Source organism: Onychostoma macrolepis, chromosome 16 (genome assembly GCF_012432095.1).
Source record: "Onychostoma macrolepis isolate SWU-2019 chromosome 16, ASM1243209v1, whole genome shotgun sequence".
NCBI classification, from domain to species: domain Eukaryota; kingdom Metazoa; phylum Chordata; class Actinopteri; order Cypriniformes; family Cyprinidae; genus Onychostoma; species Onychostoma macrolepis.
In genome coordinates, this window is record NC_081170.1 from 23,489,312 (window position 1) to 23,506,302 (window position 16,991).

Consider the following 16,991-nt stretch of genomic DNA (forward strand, 5'->3'; position numbering starts at 1 on the left):
GTAAATACAGTTTTCCATTCTATGGCACCTTTAAGGATTTTTTAACACAACCCTTTTTTAAATGCAGTACAGTTATGTTGACTTCATGGTTCTATATATATTTAAATTAAAACTGTTTTGCTTATTAACCTCAGAATTGGCCCAGGGTGGGGAAAGCTCATCCTTGGGTGGGATGGCTCCATGTGGAGAGGATTCTGATCCTGGCATCCGTTGAGTTGCCATGTTAGTGTGAGATTATACACAGTGTATACTCTTTTTGCCCTCCACTTTCCTTTTCAATGCTCTGACAGAGAAGAGACATTAATCATAGCACACTGAGAGATTGTGTGTGTGTGTAAGCGTGTTGACATATGTTTGTACTGTATGAGGGACACTTGGAAATTTGGAAGTAAGGAACTCTGGCAGATAACACAATGGGGGGTAGGGGGATTTAAGAGGGAATGAGTGTGTGTGTGTGTGTGTGTGTGTGTGTGTGTGTGTACAGCTATCTTTGTGAGGACCGGTTTAAGTTTTAAGCCATTGGAATGAGGACAAAAAGAGTAAAGTGAGAAGATTTTGGCATTTGGTCCTCACTTTCTGAGACCCCTTTAAAGGCCTGTTTGAGGGTCAAGACTTGGTTTTAAGAATCAGGTTATAATTGGGTAAAGGTTAGGTTTAAGGTAAGGGTTTGGGTGAGGTGCTTAGTTCTGATGGGTAGGATTAGGGTAAGGATCTAGAGATTGCATTGTGTCAATGAATGTCCGAAATGTCAGTGTGTGCGAAAGAGAGAGAGAGAGAGAGAGAGAGAGAGAGAGAGCATATTGGACATGAAATCCCTTTCTCCTGCAAACATGGCATTCGATATTTGTGAGCATATGTGCAACTAACACACACAGACACATACATTTGTCATATTGAATACTTTCCTTGGACTTATACTACCTTCTACCCCTAAAACTAATACTTGCAGAAACTCATATACATTTTTTATACATTTTACAACATTATTCCTCAAGAGGACCATTAGCTGGATCCCAGAATGTACATTGTTTTAAGTCAGAGTATCAAGCTGAAATAACAAATGATAATTAGTTAAACAATGTTATCTTCTATCTGTTTATCTATTTACATTTTTCCAACACTATACAATAAGATTCTAGTTAACATTTGTTAATATAGTAGGCATTATGAACTACCAAAGAACAATTCTTTTATTATTTTTATTAACATTTATTATTCTTAATTTCCACATATACTACAGATTTAACATTGATATTAAGGTATTGTGATAAAAATTTATTACAAATAAACCATATTATTTTTTAATATTTATCAATTACATTATCATAAATTCACACTTTTACAACATTTATTAATTAACACTAACCTAGACTAACAAATGCTGTAAAAATGTCATTGTAAGTTCATGAGAAATAATGTAAACAAATTGAACTACTTTAAAATGTTACTGACCCATATTTTCTTTTCTTTCTTTTTACTTTTATTCAAGAGTTCATGTAATATGTTTATTAATCTGTTTTCTTATCCTTGTGGGGACATTTGGCCCTTAAAATGTAAGTAATATCTGACTCACACACACACACACACACACAGAGGTTGAACAGATCCTGCTTTCACAGTCTAGCAATTATTATTAGCATATATTATTGTCCACAGATCAAATAGAGAATTCTAATTAATTTGATCAGGATGAATTCATTGGCTCATACAATAGAGCAGGCCAATTTACAAAGCAACACCACATCACATTAGAGAACACACACACACACACGCATAGTAGAAGAGACGATAATCTATAAATAGCCAGGGCACAGTATGACTCTCCAGGATTGGGTAGATTACAGCTGGACTGCTGCGTCTAGCCGTCTTTTTGTGTACATACAGAATTAACCATCCCCCTCCCTCCATCTCTCTCTCTTTCTCTCTCCCTTTCTCTCTTAATCTATCTCTTCCCAAATTTCCTCTTGTGCCTCATCTCCCTCCCCCACCGCTCCTTTGCCCCTTTCTCTTACTCTCTTCTACTTTCAATCTCATTCTGTTTCTTTCTGAAATTCTCAACCCCTCTATTTCTCTCTGGCTGAACTCAAGTAAAAACGGATTGACCCTCCCTCTTTTGCATCACTGAGCTTATGACAAATACATAAAGAAACAGCCCCATGCATGTATTATACATGAGAAAGAGGGAAAAGCAAAGATAAAGACATCACCTCATGGTAATTAAACGAATATGCAGGTCAGGAATGGAAAGAAGGAAAGGAAAAAGCAGAGTGATAGAGATGGAGTGGGCGGCAGTGATCTCCAGATAACAAAGCCACTCCTCCTGTGTGTTTTTGCCACCAAGACAGAGGGAGGGACCAGAATGAACAGAATGACAGGAGAGAGAGAGAGAAAGAGAGATAGAGCGCTTTCAAGTTTTGAGTGCCTCACAGGAATATCCTGTGGCGATATCGCATGATTTTCCAGTATTGCGGTAATGAGTGTTTGTGCGAGCCGGGTTCAGTGGTCAGGGCAAAAGAGAGAGAGAGAGAGACATCTGTACTGCATTGTGGGAGCTGTTTGAGCCCTCTAGTGATACGGGGCGAGAGAATCCCATCCGTGCAGCAGCGCACAGTTGCGGCAATAACAATGAAAACCTGTATGACACACAAACATAAATACATACAAAAATCAACTTTGTTGATTTCTGTGAGACTATGATTTTGAACTACAGTATTATCTACTACAAATACACCTAAATAAAATCTTTACCCTAATGAAGTGTATAAAATGAATATTATACCTATAATTTGTGATTATAACTACATCAGTGTTATAATAAGTGCTAATTTTTGACACATTGACTCGCAGGCTAAGAGGTAAGACACCCTGACTGCACAGAGGGAGAGAGAGAGAGAGAGAGAGAGAGAGAGAAAGAGAGAGAGGGAGGGAGGGAGGGAGGGAGCAGCATGAGTGGAGAGAATCAGCAGCCAGAAAAGAGAAAGGAGAGAGAGGAGGAGAGAATGTATGGTGAAAGGCTAGCGCTTCCTTGCTTGTATCCAGGGCCTTTGTGAATAAACCATGGGATGTATCGGCTCTCGAACCCTCAGTAAGACCCTCTTCTTTTCTTCTACTTTCCGGCAGGGTGCACGTGAGCGGGTGTATTAAGTGTGAGGGGTAATTACAGCACCAGGAAGGGGGTTGCTGGTGTGTGGCTTGCGATTTTCGCCGCACGTTTGAGACGTGTGAAACGAATTTAGCTGGTGGGAAACGTTGAGTTAAACATCTGAGCTGTCACATTGTGCGTTTACTGGGGTGTGCGGACTCGTGTGTGTGTGTGTGGATTCCAACCCACATCTCTTGATTTATGCTACTGCATGGTGTCTGTGTGTGGGAGGCTGAGATGATGGAGCGATGAAATGCAGTGATAGAGCTTGTTTACGGCAATTACGGAGGGCAAAAATTTCTACTGTTGGAGAGGCTCTTGTGGTATCGTGTTGCACATTGAAATGGGCTGGAAAGTGAGAGGGAGAGATAGCAAACATGCTGAATTTCATTGCGGTGAGAGGGAGATGGAGAGAGGGGTGGAGGGAGGGGTGATACATGAAGGAGAACTGAGGGGAATGTGTGTGAGGGAGAGGAGGGAATCAGGTTGGGACCATCCGACGAATTAGTCCAAATTATCAGTCCTAGCTGGTTCGGTGGCACATTAAGGAGAGAGTTCACTCAGGAATTAAAATTCTGTCATCATTTACTCACCCTCATGTCGTTCCGAAACCTAAAAGAAGATATTTTGAGAAATGCCTCAGTGTTTTGTTTGGTCTATCCACCGGAAGTCAACTGATTGTTTGGTTGCCAGCATCCTTCAAAGTATCTTCTTTTGTGTTCTGCAGAAGAAAGAAAGTCAGGTTTAGAGTGGCATGAGGGTGAGTAAATAACGACAGGTTTTATTTTGGGGTGAACTATCCCTTTAAATACACCTTCAAGTCAAACATAATCTGATTTAGAAAGGAATTGGGTATTTTAAAAATACTATAGGGCATCTCAGAGGAGATTGGTTGGTAAATGTAGACTTGACATTAATAGAATAATTTATTTTCCACTACAGCCTGCAATAAATACACTTTAAAACCAGATCTTTCACAGCATTGATTTGGTGTCTTTGCTTAAAAGGTTTGTGGTATCAGTTTCTGTATTCTATTGGTCTGACAGAAAATGTTTTAAAAGCAACCGTCAAAGAAATATGATCTAATATTCTTATGACCTCAACTTTAATTCTTGTAATGTACTAATTTCCATCCATCCATCCATCAATTTATTTATTTAGTTAGTTTTCACGTTATTTATTGTGTTAATTGTTTTTTTTTGTTTTTTTTCAATTCCCTTTAAGGAAAAATAATGTAATAATAATGTAATATGTAGTAATATTGAATAATATTTAATTTATAATACTTAAGAATGTTGTATCATATGAATAATATTTTATAATATTAATTGATTATTAATGATAGTGATGAACGACATCCAGTAATATATAATTGAAAAATAACAGAATTCTTATAAGGTATTGATGAAGAGTTACTTGAGTCTTATGAATGAAGCTATGGTTGGGAAACGCTGTACTACACACTTTCCTGCATTTTGACATAGTTTACGTTTCAGATGCATTGTGTCATGAGAAGTGGTGCAGAACAAGCTGACTTTGGCCCAGAATAGTAATGCACACATTCAACATCAGCACTATACAGTACATTAAACATCAGACGTAGAAACTGTGTCAAACTTCTCTTGCTGGGCCACCTGCCTCACATCCACACAGAGAGGAGGAAAGCGAGCGAGAGAGAAGCAGGGGGAGGAACGGAAGAGAGGAGGGAGGAAAAGGGAGGAGGGTTTGATAAATAGTGTTTATAACACAACGCAGCACTAAAATGGAGGTCAACACACTGTGCGGGACCGGTACACATTCTGTTTTGAGGTACATAATCAAGCGCGGAATCAATTCAGCTGACATACTGTGAACCTCATTTGAATATGTGGTTCTGTACTATGAGATTAAAATCCTGTTTCCACAAACATAAATGTGTGTCTATCCCTCCGATGGGTCATCTGATGTGTCATCTATTTTTATTTTTGTGTTTGTTTGAATAAATGCTGCAGGGGAGGCTTCTCCGTTTAATTTCACTCAGAATTGTACAGAATCGAACAACAAATCAGTGTTCATCAAAATTTCTAAAACCTTTTAGAAAATTAACTCAAAATTCACTCTTGGTGAGTACTTACTTAAGAATGAAAACTGTGCATCAATATTGAACCTGTGCATTCTGTCTTATAGTGACAGCACACAGGAAATGTTGAAATCCTATTGCCACAAAAGGTCTGATTAAACATTCTTTTGTGGTTTTGAAGTAGATTGTTGTATTAAATTGTTTAAAAATGTTTAAAAAATGTTATATAAAAAGCATGAAATATTTTATTTCTTGACCTGTATGTCATGTGGCCATTAACATCAAAGAACCCTGAATCATATGAGTATATTTTTTAAATTAATTAAATATAAACGTAAAATCTCAGGGTTTACTTAAAGGTACACTAAGCGACTTTTGCCAAACAATGTTGATATTTGAAAGCACCAAAACAAACACGCCCATACCCCAACAGGATCTCGCCCCTATTTTGAAATCTCCGCCCCAAACATACGTACGTACACAACCCTGGCATAAAGACGAAGACCGCATAACGAGCCAAGATGACACACACAAGCATATTCCAACAAAAGTCAACACTGATAAGTTGTGTGAAACAATGCAAAATCAACGTTACTCACCTATCAAAAAGAAACAACGCAACCTCTGTGTCTGATTCGAGCCCTTCCTGCTCCTTGAGTTCTCTCCACCGCTGGAAAGCTGCTCCGATTTTTACGCGGGTCCTACCTCTTGCCTGATCATAACTCTTCTTTTTCATGTTTTGTTCCTCTGATATTTTCCTCTTTTTTTATCTTCCAATTCTCTCTATCTATAGTCGATCTGCTAATATCCGTCCTGTACACTCAAATTGAGCACTCTCTTCTCTCTATCAGTACAAGACATGCCCCCTTACAACTGATTGCACTGTAAAACAAATTCTGTAGTTTTTACTGTAAACACGTTTACGGCCAAAAACTGTATAAAACCGTAATTTACAAACAAGAAAATTTGAATTTAAACCAGTAAAAATCTGTTTTGTATCTTTAACATACTGACAATCACCATAATAATGCAGGTGGTAGAAGAGAAAGCCACATGAAGAATCAAAGATCATCACCAGTAGCTTCACCACAAGCAGAAGTATATACTGATATATAGAAGGTGCACAGAGTCATTCATGCAAACACAAAACACCATCATGGTAACACACGTGATACTTAAATAATGCAATAAACTTTCATTAAACAACAGAAGATGTAACATAAAGCCCAAATGTACATAACTGATAACAAAAACTATTAAAAAAGCATGATTATTTAAACAAAATACTTTCAAATGTGGAGTGTCACGCAGGGAATTCTGGGAATATCAGTTTACAGTTTTTGACTGTAAATTATACATTGATTTGTTCTTTTTTACTTCTAAAAACTGTACAATTAACAGCATTTTACTGTAAAATGACATGAAATGTCTGGTTTGATCTTTTACAGTTTTTCCCTGTATATAATACGGGAACTTACTGTTAACCTATTAACAGTTTTTTTCCTTAGCGTTTTTACAACATTTTACAGTTAATATTACAATGATTTTTTACAGTGATGGCTGCAAGTGTGTTTTGGGACATGGTCAGACACTACGGTCAAAAGCGTTTTTCAAAAATTGCTTAGTGCACCTTTAAAGCAAATTTGTTACATCAAAAAAGTTTGGGAATCTGCCACTAGAAATTACACTTTTTAAACACACACACATACATAGATAGATAAATGCAGACCTTGAGCCAAAAACCCATCACCAAACACCAATAACTTGTATACACTATATGGACAAAAGTATTGGGACACCCCTTCTTTAGAACAGAAAAATGCACTTCCAAAACTGTGGCAACAAAGATGGAAACATAATTCATGTATTTAAAAATTGTGTTTCCATCTCTGTCGCAACAGTTTTGGAAGTGTCATGTACCCATATGTACAAGTCATTGGTGTTTGGTGATAAGTTTTTGGCCCAAGGTCTGCATTTAAAGTCACACCAGAGGTGTTCAGCTGGGATTAGGATTTGGCTTTCTGCAGACCAATCACGTTCTTCCACACTGACTAAATCAATCATTTCTTTTTGAACCTTGTCTTATACACAGAGGCAGTGTCATGTTAGAATAGTAAAGGGTCCTGTCCAAACTGTTGCTATAAAATTAGAAGCACGCCATTCCTTAGAATATCATTATATGCTTAGACATTAGGATTTGTACTCATGGAAATTACTAAAGTAGTCAAACCTGTTCATTAGAAGGGTGGGTGGGTTAAAGGTATATTGTTTTATAAAAAGTAGTAAACGTCTATCTAATACCATTTGAGATTTAAGCAGTATTTGTATTGTAGTTATTATAGCAGTATTTTTTTTCTTCTTTTTTTTGGAAAATTATGACTATGAATCTAGTTTTGTACAGGATTAGATCTTTATGAGGCACTGAGTTTGCAAATACACTTTAGTAATAATAAGGAAAAATCTGAACAGAGTCAACAGAACATGTGGCTCTTTATACACTATTACTAAGTAGAGTAAAGCATTATACGAGATATCCTCATCTGCATTAGTGTGTGTGTGTGTGTGTGTGTGTGTGTGTGTGTGTGTGTGTGTGTGTGTGTGTGTGTGTAGTATAAGATTCTGGGTGTTTACCACTTTCTCTGTCCAACTCTGTAGCCCAATATTGATCTGTAAAGTGAAGCCTTGTGATATGAAGCCAGTGGACGTCACAAAGACTGGACACACTCTTATCCTGCTTAGATCACTGTAGTAAATGATTCAAAACAAACAAGCAAATACAGCTTAGCACTGCGATAATGCAAATAATGCTTTGCTGTTTTGTTGCAATAACAGATGTGGTGCAGAAATGTGTGGGCTTGTGAGCTGCCATGAAAAGAAATGCATTTTCTTGCATCCATTATCACAGTCTCACCACAAAGGTTCAAAAACAACAACCACTATTCATCATAGTAGCGATAAATTAGGTTTTCATGCATTTATGAATCATGTGATCACAAAAAATGTTGTCCTCGGTGCTTATTTTCATCATTTAATGGCACAGCAGCATTTTAAACATGTAATTACCCTTCTAGCAGAAAGCAATAACTTTTCATTATTTTGAAAGCATGGTCAATGGCATTTTTGCATGATTTTCTGCATCATCTCTGGCTCTAAAATCAAAAATCACTTGAAGGTATGTCTTGGTTTGTTCTCCTAATGTGTTTTGGCATCAAATAAGTATGTTTGCTTATACTTTCTCCAAATATTTGCTAAATAATTCTGCACATCCTCAGTTGTGACCCAGATGTCAGACTGTGAGGCTGGAATCACACTGGAGAGGCGCTTTATAAAACAACCGAACCAGGCTGAAAAACACATTCATCCCTCTGTGAAATAACTCGCTCTGATACCCAAAATCTTTTAGTCAAAAGCCATTTAGCTTAGTGCCAAAAAGTGAAATCGCATTACATAGTGAAATCGCATTGCATGCTGCACGTGAACCAAAGACACTCCTGAGTCAAAGGCATGGAAATTCTTCTTGTTTTCTATTTGCCTTTAAAAAGGTGCACTGCAGTTGATTGTGGGATACAAATCGATACTATTCTATTAATATGTGAATGAACAGTGTTCAAAATTAAATCATTATTTACCCACCCTCAAGTTGTTCCAAACCTGTATGAGTTTCTTTCTTCTGCTGAACGCAAAAGAAGATATTTTGAAGAATGTGTGTGTGTAACCAAATGGTTGACAGTAGCCATTGACTTCCATAGTATGTGGAAGTTGAATACTGCATAGTCACCGACATTATTCAAAATACCTTTAAAATATTCAAAGGTTTCTTATGTTGAACACAAAAGAAGATATTTTGAAGAACCAAACAGCTGATGGTCCCCCCTGACTTCCATAGTTCTTTCCCTACTAAGGAAGTCAATGGGGACCAACAACTGTTGCATTCTTCAAAACATCTTCTTTTATGTTCAGCATAAGAAAGAAACTCGTACAGGTTTGGAACGACATGAGGGTGAGTAAATGATGACAACATTTTCATTTTAGGGTGAACTATCCCTTTAAACAAAGCATGGAAACAATTAGCTATATTAAATCAATGTACCTTTATAGATTACCAGTTTAACAATAGAAACCTGCGCAGATCTAATGCGCTTTAACCACATTAGATACCTGAGACTTTAATGTATGGATGAGCGAGAGCTGTTGTGCCTCTGCTAGGTACGCTCAGCAGTAATGCCGTGGGCTTTGGCATGAGTCCGCAGCGAGAGCTTCATAATGATCCCCTTGCTGCCGTGTCTCCAGCTGCCTGACTCAGCAAATAATAAAGCAAATAACACGCACACACATTCAAAACCCAGATGGGGAATATGCTTTGTATTAAAATGTCCAGTATTGTGAGTGAGTGAATAAAAGTATGACTCAGGCATGGAGCTAAATTACTGGTCATGTAGTAATGTCATACTTAACATGCAGAGTTTGATTATTCCCAGGACTAAATTCGCTGCAAGAGTGGTATTGTTCCTCAGGGAGTGTTATGACTCCTGACTGAGTTTGCATTTATGTGTGTACAGGGTTTTGTATTAACCCTGTAAAGCGTGACATTTGACATAATAGCCAGAAGAAAAAAAAAAATCAGTTTTATAATTTACAGTTTATTGAACTTTTAGACAAAATCTATATATAAAAAAGTTTGTATGTGTATCATATTTGATGCATCAGGCTTTTATGGCTCGTATAGTATAATATAGGAGAATATGGAGCTTGCATGAGGAGAAGAAAAGAATCAGGCCCAAATGAGAAAATATGCAAGTTGGTGCATTTTGCTGTTATTTATATGGCTAAAAAATAAGATAACATTCTGAAAGCTTGTAATATAATCAATGGCATCTTTATAATAGTAGGCCTATACGAGATTTACATAAATGCATTTTAATATCAGTTGTCACTCTATAACTTCCAATAATATGTTTCAGATGATTATTTAACAGCCTGTTGCATCATATTTGATACTCACACTTTAAACATAATTCTTCTCAAATAAAATGATGTATGGATAATCAAATAAACCTAGTTGCATTAGTCCAGTAAATGTTCACCTTGAAATATTAATAACAATATAAAAGTTATTCTAATGTTTAGCTTATAAAAACCAATAAAGATTTCACAGCAAAAACACACGTGTACCAAGAAGGGACATTTTTATAATTATACTAAAAGGCCTTTGACTTGCTATCAATCAGGTGACAGAAGTAGTGGATTATGTACAATATGTTTTGAGCGAAGTTTTCAACATAATAATAATTTAGAGGCCTTAAACGTTTGTATCAAATATGAACTTTAGGATTAAGTTATGGAAGCTTTCTAAGCCATTATTTACATTATTTGATCTGTTTTTGCGGGTTAATATTGCTGACTTCTTACTTCACGGTAACATATAGAGGCATTCTGCATTGAATATCTGTTGGGGGAGCATCAAAAGTGGAAAAAAGTGTTAGCAGATATTAAGCAGACATTATACTAAAACTCTCATGACTGCTAGTTGACATGCAGTTGCAAAGTTACTTATATGTAGTTAGTTAAATGTCTAAAGTGGACTATCAAAATTAAGTGTTACTAAAAACAAGATGAAACACACAACCGTTTAGCTTCTGCTAATTTAACTAGAAAAAAATATATTGAGTGGAATCCATTGTGAACTGCCTGAATTGTGAAACTGACGTGTGAATGTGCCAGGTGGCTGTAGGGGAAGGGGTGGAAAATAAGAGGGATTTCTAATTTCATCCGAAAAGGAGAGTTAATTAATAATGCTAAAAGATTCTAAAGACAAACATATATATATATATATATATATATATATATATACAGTGGTGTGAAAAAGTGTTGGCCCCCTTCATGATTTTTTATTTTTTTGCATGTTTGTCACACTTTAATGTTTCAGATCATCAAACAAATTTAAATATTAATCAAAGATAACACAAATAAACACAACATGCAGTTTTTAAATGAAGTTTTTTATTATGAAGGGAAAACAAAATCCAAACCCACATGGCCCTGTGTGAAAAAGTGCTTGCCCCCTAAACCTAATAACTGGTTGTGCCACCCTTTGCAGCAACAACTGCAATCAAGTGTCTGCGATAACTGGCAACGAGTCTTTCACATCGCTGTGGAGGAATTTTGGCCCACTCTTCTTTGCAGAATTGTTTTAATTCAGCCACATTGGAGGGTTTTCGAGCATGAATGGACTGTTTAAGGTCATGCCACAGCATTTCAATTGGATTTAAGTCCAGACTTTGATTTGGCCACTCCAAAACCTTAATTTTGTTTTTCTTGAGACATTCAGAGGTGGACTTGCTGCTATGTTTGGAATCATTGTCCTGCTGCATAACCCAAGTGCACTTGAGCTTGGGGTCATAAACTGATGGCCGGACATTCTCCTTCAGGATTTTCTGATAGAGAGCAGAATTCATGGTTCCATCAATTATGGCAAGTCATCCAGGTTCTGAAGACGCAAAGCAGCCTCAGACCATCACTCTACCACCACCATGTTTGACTGTTGGTATGATGTTCTTTTTATGAAATGCTGTGTTGGTTTTACGCCAGATGTAACGGGACACACACCTTCCAGAAAGTTCAACTTTTGTCGCATCAGTCCACAGAATATTTGCCCAAAAGTCTTGGGGATAATCAAGATATTTTTTTGGCAAATGTGAGACAAGCCTTTGTGTTCTTTTTGGTCAGCAATGGCTTTTGCCTTGGAACTCTCCCATGGATGCTGTTTTTGCCCAGTCTCTTTCTTATTGTTGAATCATGAACACTGACCTTAACTGAGGCAAGTGAGGCCTGCAGTTCTTTAGATGTTGTTGTGGGTTCTTTTATGACCTCCTGGATGAGTCGTCTTTGTGCTCTTGGAGTAATTTTGGTAGGCCGGCCACTCCTGGGAAGGTTCACCACTGTTCCAAGTTTTCTCCATTTGTGGATAATGGCTCTGACCATGGTTTGCTGGAGTCCCAAAGCCTTAGAAATGGCTTTAGAACTCTTTCCAGACTGATACATGTAAACTATTTTGTTTCTCATCTGTTTATGAATTTCTTAAGATCGCAGAATGATGTGTTGCTCTTTAAACATGCTTCACTTTGTCAGACAGGTTCTATTTAAGGGATTTCTTGATTCAACAGGTCTGGCAGTAATCAGGCCTGGGTTTGGCTAGTGAAATTTAACTCAGCTTTCTAAAATAATGTGGTTAATCACAGTTTTTTCATGATTTAATAGGAGGGGGCAATTAATTTTTCACGTAGGGCCAGGTAGGTTTGGACAGCTTTTTTCCCTTAATAAATGAAATCATCAATTAAAAACTGCATTTTGTATTTACTTGCATTATCTTTGTGTAATATTAAAATTTGTTTGATGATCTGAATCTTTTAAGTGTGACAAATATGCAAAAAATGTAAAAATCAGGAAGGGGGCCAACACTTTTTCACACCACTTTATATATATATATATTTTTGTTTTGTTTTGTTTTGTTTTGTTTTGTGTGTGTGTTTGGAATGATATATACTTGTGAATCAATCTGAGCAGGATCAGGGGTACACTTTGAAAAAGTAGGGTTCGTTTTCAGTAGATGCTTGTAGATTATCTGCACAATGCTGAAACGAATACACCCTGACCTCAATCTTAGTTGGTTGCACATCCTAATAAATAGCATTACTGTTTGTCACACTTCGGATCCATTCGTAATTTATTCTGAACTGAATCCAATCCATGAGGTCTGACCTTTTCTTGACAGGTGACTACTTGATTTAGATGACCAATAAAACCAGCTGTGGAGTGTGTTATGCGCTTAACTGGTTTGGGGGTAAAATCAAGGTCAACAAATTCACAATTGGAAGTGAATAGTTTAGAATTGCTTTTTCTAGGCCACTGATGTCCATGTGAGAGCACATATATAAGTACTATTTATTTATGTACAACTATTTTATTTATTTATTTATTTGATTTCTACAAATGCTCTCTGAAATAACAGCATTTCTAAATTTCCTGTCATTTATTAGATCATTTTAATTTTTGAATAAACATAAACTGGGAAACAACAGGGGGAATGATTTTAGTTTATGGTTTTTATTTAGCATTATAATTAAGTTTTTATGTAGCCTATATATTTTTAAGGTATTAATAAAATTATTATTGTATACTACCTTAAATAACATCTGAATTCATGAATCTGAATTAACTTTTTAACTATCTATTTTTAACTAGAATTATTTTTTGCAGCTATAATTATGACAAAGCTGCTTGTTTTTAATAATTTTTTATTGTTTGTTTTTAAAGTAAATTGGGAAACAATCAGAAAAAAATAGTTATGGGTGGTTTACAGTTTTATTATATTAATAATAACAATATATTCCTTTGAATAATTTTACGTAATCCTGCATAATAATTACATGAAATCATAATCCTTGAAATGAGGCCCGCTGGTGATTCCTGGACCTATGGTTACGGATGGTTATTTAGCCTATTTCTGGTCATCTCACCATGGCAAGTATAAGCACAGACACATCACAGAATAACAGTTAATAATAGCGTCTGAATTCCTAGACTTTCAGAGTGTGTACTGAATTTGATGAAGAAATTATTTCTTAATGAATTATGCTTGCAAATATTTACTTTGGTAACCCCAACTTTCTTAGTACCTAAAATACTTACTTTTAAAGACACAGTTCTCACTTTTGTTTTTCAACTTTTTAAACATGATGGCTCCATAGCTTCAGTGGCCTCAAAAAATATCCATATTCTCAGCAGATGCAGCATGTCAACCAGGTATTTTTGGCAACTGAATACCGTGTATATAAGGACATCCTACACAATTAATGTAGCCTACAGCTTTTTGCATAATATAGGCCTATGGACTACTATATTATGCATCTTTGGAATTGGAGTCTAACTTGAATATCCTCTCTGCTGCAGGTAAATTAATTTATTATGCTATTTTTTTTAACACATTCAAATATTTAGTAACATTTATATGGTTTTAGAATTCAGATTTATTTTTTATTTTTTTAAAGATTTTTACCTAACAATAACATATAAAAATAGTTCATGCTTGTTTGAACAAACTCAAGCACTTTCAGCACAATAATAAGCGGCGGTGAGCAGCCTTTTAACACATTTCTCGCCTTCATTTGGTACAACTGTATGGCATCTGTGATATTATGTTACTAAGGGACACCCACTTAATGATATATGATTACTAAGCGCGCGCTCTCCCTAGACACACAAAACTAGCCAATCTTTTCTATTGTTGTCAGCGTTGAATAACAACGCCCTTTCAAACGAAGTTTGACTCAAACCGTGATCTTCAGTGGTGTTTGAGGCGACACAAAGCCGGAGTTTCTCAAAGAAAGAGATTTCACAGAGCTGCAGTGCTCTTCTGCAGTCACACATACATCGTGTGAATGACCGCAATATGTGGTTTATAGAAATAGATTAATCGTTGGGCTAGTATGCTGCAGAAATACAGTCTGCTGCAGACAGACGGATGGGCATTAACTACACGGGTCACGAGCTGATAATCACCGATGCTTTCTCTCTCAAACACACGCTTCAGTGTTGAAACGAGCTGACAGTCACCGGAATTCCTCTCAGTCTTCCGATAACAGATAGGCAGAGACGGACAGAGTCTCTCTTAGCGGCGGTTGTCATAATAACTCCAGCTGCGGCAGACGCGATGTGGCTGATGCGGGTTCTTCGTTCCGCACGGCCGCGCTTCTTTCTCTCTCATCCTTCCTCTCCTCTTCAGCTTTGCGTCGTTAGCAGAGCTGCGCCGTGGCTTGGCCGCAGGGGAGGTATCAGAGAGAAGAGAAGCGCTGGGGAAAACGAGTCGCCTCGTACAGGATCATGCGTTCGCCTGATATTGCTCCTTATGCAGCAACTGCAACAGCTTTGTAGGCTACACAGAGCACGGCTCTCATTGTCCATGCATTCTGCAGATTTCCTGGACATATTTGATGAATTGATCTTAGACGACGATTAAAATGCACCAAAAAAAAAAAAAAGAAAGAAATGATAAAAGCATGTGTTTTGGAAGTCAGTTAATGCACGAGTGGGAATTTGTTGCAGTAATGATACTGGGGAATGTTTTAGATTGGATATCATTAGCAGGGAGTCCTCAAGCAATGCTGTTGTTGATAATACAGGGAATCCCGGTGGAGGTTTGTAAAATGAGTATATAGAAAGCATATTACCATTTTAATTGATTTGTTTAAGGTCTGGCTAGGTTGAAAGAAAAGGATCCTGTATGTATCTAAAAACGCAGTAGACTTCATTCACTTCCTTTCTAATGCAGAAGAGTGGAAAAGTGCATGTGAAGCTTCATCTTTCACTGTAGTGAACTTTGAGCAACAGAGGATGTAAACATCCTGCAAGAGTAGTCTTTAACAAGCTGAAAAGAGCGCATGTCACACCTCAAGGCATTGATGTTTGCCTACAAAACAACCCCTGGCTCTGCACCCCTTTACCTAAATTCACTACCATTACAAGACTTAAGTGCCCTCCAGAAGCTTGCGTTCTGCAAGTGAAGGCCACATTATAGCGCCATCCCAAAGAGGCACAAAATCACTTCCACAGACTTTTACCTTAACTGTTCCTCCTGATGGAATAACCTTCCCAACTTGATCCAAACAGAGTATTTAGCCATCTTCAAGAAACACTAAAGACACATCTCTTCCATCTACACTTGACCCTTTATAGCAATTCTCTATTCAATTTCTATTCTATCTACTTTTCTTCTTATTAAATATCAACACTTGACCCTCTAACACTAGCACTCTATTCTGTTTCTAGCCTATCAACTTGTTTTTTTATTTACTATAAAAAATACTTGACCCTCTAACATGGTGGTCTCAAACTCAATTCCTGGAGGGCCACAGCTCTGCAGAGTTTAGCTCCAACCATGCAGCTCCAAATCACACCTGCTTGGAAGTTTCTAGCGATCCTGGAGAGCTTGATTAGTTGGATCAGGTGTGTTTGATTAGGGTTGGAGCTAAACTGTGCAGAGCTGTGGCCCTCCAGGAATTGAGATTGAGACCACTGCTCTAACACTAGCACGCTCTATTCTATTAGTTCTGCTTGTTTTCTTTTTATTTATTAAAAACCAAACAAAAACAATTGACCCTTTAACACTAATGTCTTCTATTTTTTTTCTATTATATGTATTTGCTTTCTTTTTATTTATTGTTATTATTATTGGGGGGTTTGATTTATGGTCCTCATTTGGAAGTCTCTTTGGATAAATGATTAAATGCTAAATGTAAACATCACAGACTGATCGCTTGGCTCAATACAATAGAATGCACATTTAAAAGGAATGTGGAACATCTTTTACCATTTTGAATTTATTTTCATTTTTTATAATTGCATTAAGTTTAAAAAGAAGCTCAAGAGAATGATTACTGTAAATACAACATCTGGCATTTTTCTGCATTGATATATTTTGAGAAAATACTAATATTCTAACAGTTAAATTGCAAATATTTGATTATAACATATGGTGTTACTAGTGATTTTTAGGGATCTCTATGTGCTGCCTTTAACCTCACAGTTTAGGATAGTCATTGGTAGATTTTTTGGACTGTGCATGAATGTTAACTGATAGCTTCCTCCGGATATTAGGACCTCATTCCTTCCAGTCAGTATTTAGTGTAAGTGCACGTTAAGCAAAGATGATTCACTTACATTTCACTCAGTTTTATGTTGATTGTAAATGGACATTGAACATTTCATCCCATTATATCACACCAAGAAACAAAC

The 16,991-nt window shown here is 36.8% G+C and overlaps 1 protein-coding gene across 10 annotated transcripts in view; it reads left to right on the top strand.

Moving 5' to 3' along the window:
* Positions 1 to 2,981: 2,981 nt before the first annotated feature.
* fam131bb (family with sequence similarity 131 member Bb) overlaps positions 2,982 to 16,991 on the top strand; it is a 56,121-nt gene continuing 42,111 nt past the window's right edge. For 6 of the 10 annotated variants that reach the window (XM_058746749.1, XM_058746748.1, XM_058746744.1 and 3 more), the window contains exon 1: positions 2,982 to 3,085. In XM_058746749.1, coding sequence (XP_058602732.1) covers positions 3,058 to 3,085 — 28 coding nt within the window. In that variant the 5' untranslated portion in view covers positions 2,982 to 3,057. The remainder of the gene's footprint in view (positions 3,086 to 16,991) is intronic. The other 4 variants (XM_058746746.1, XM_058746741.1, XM_058746739.1 and 1 more) reach the window with 4 other exon arrangements.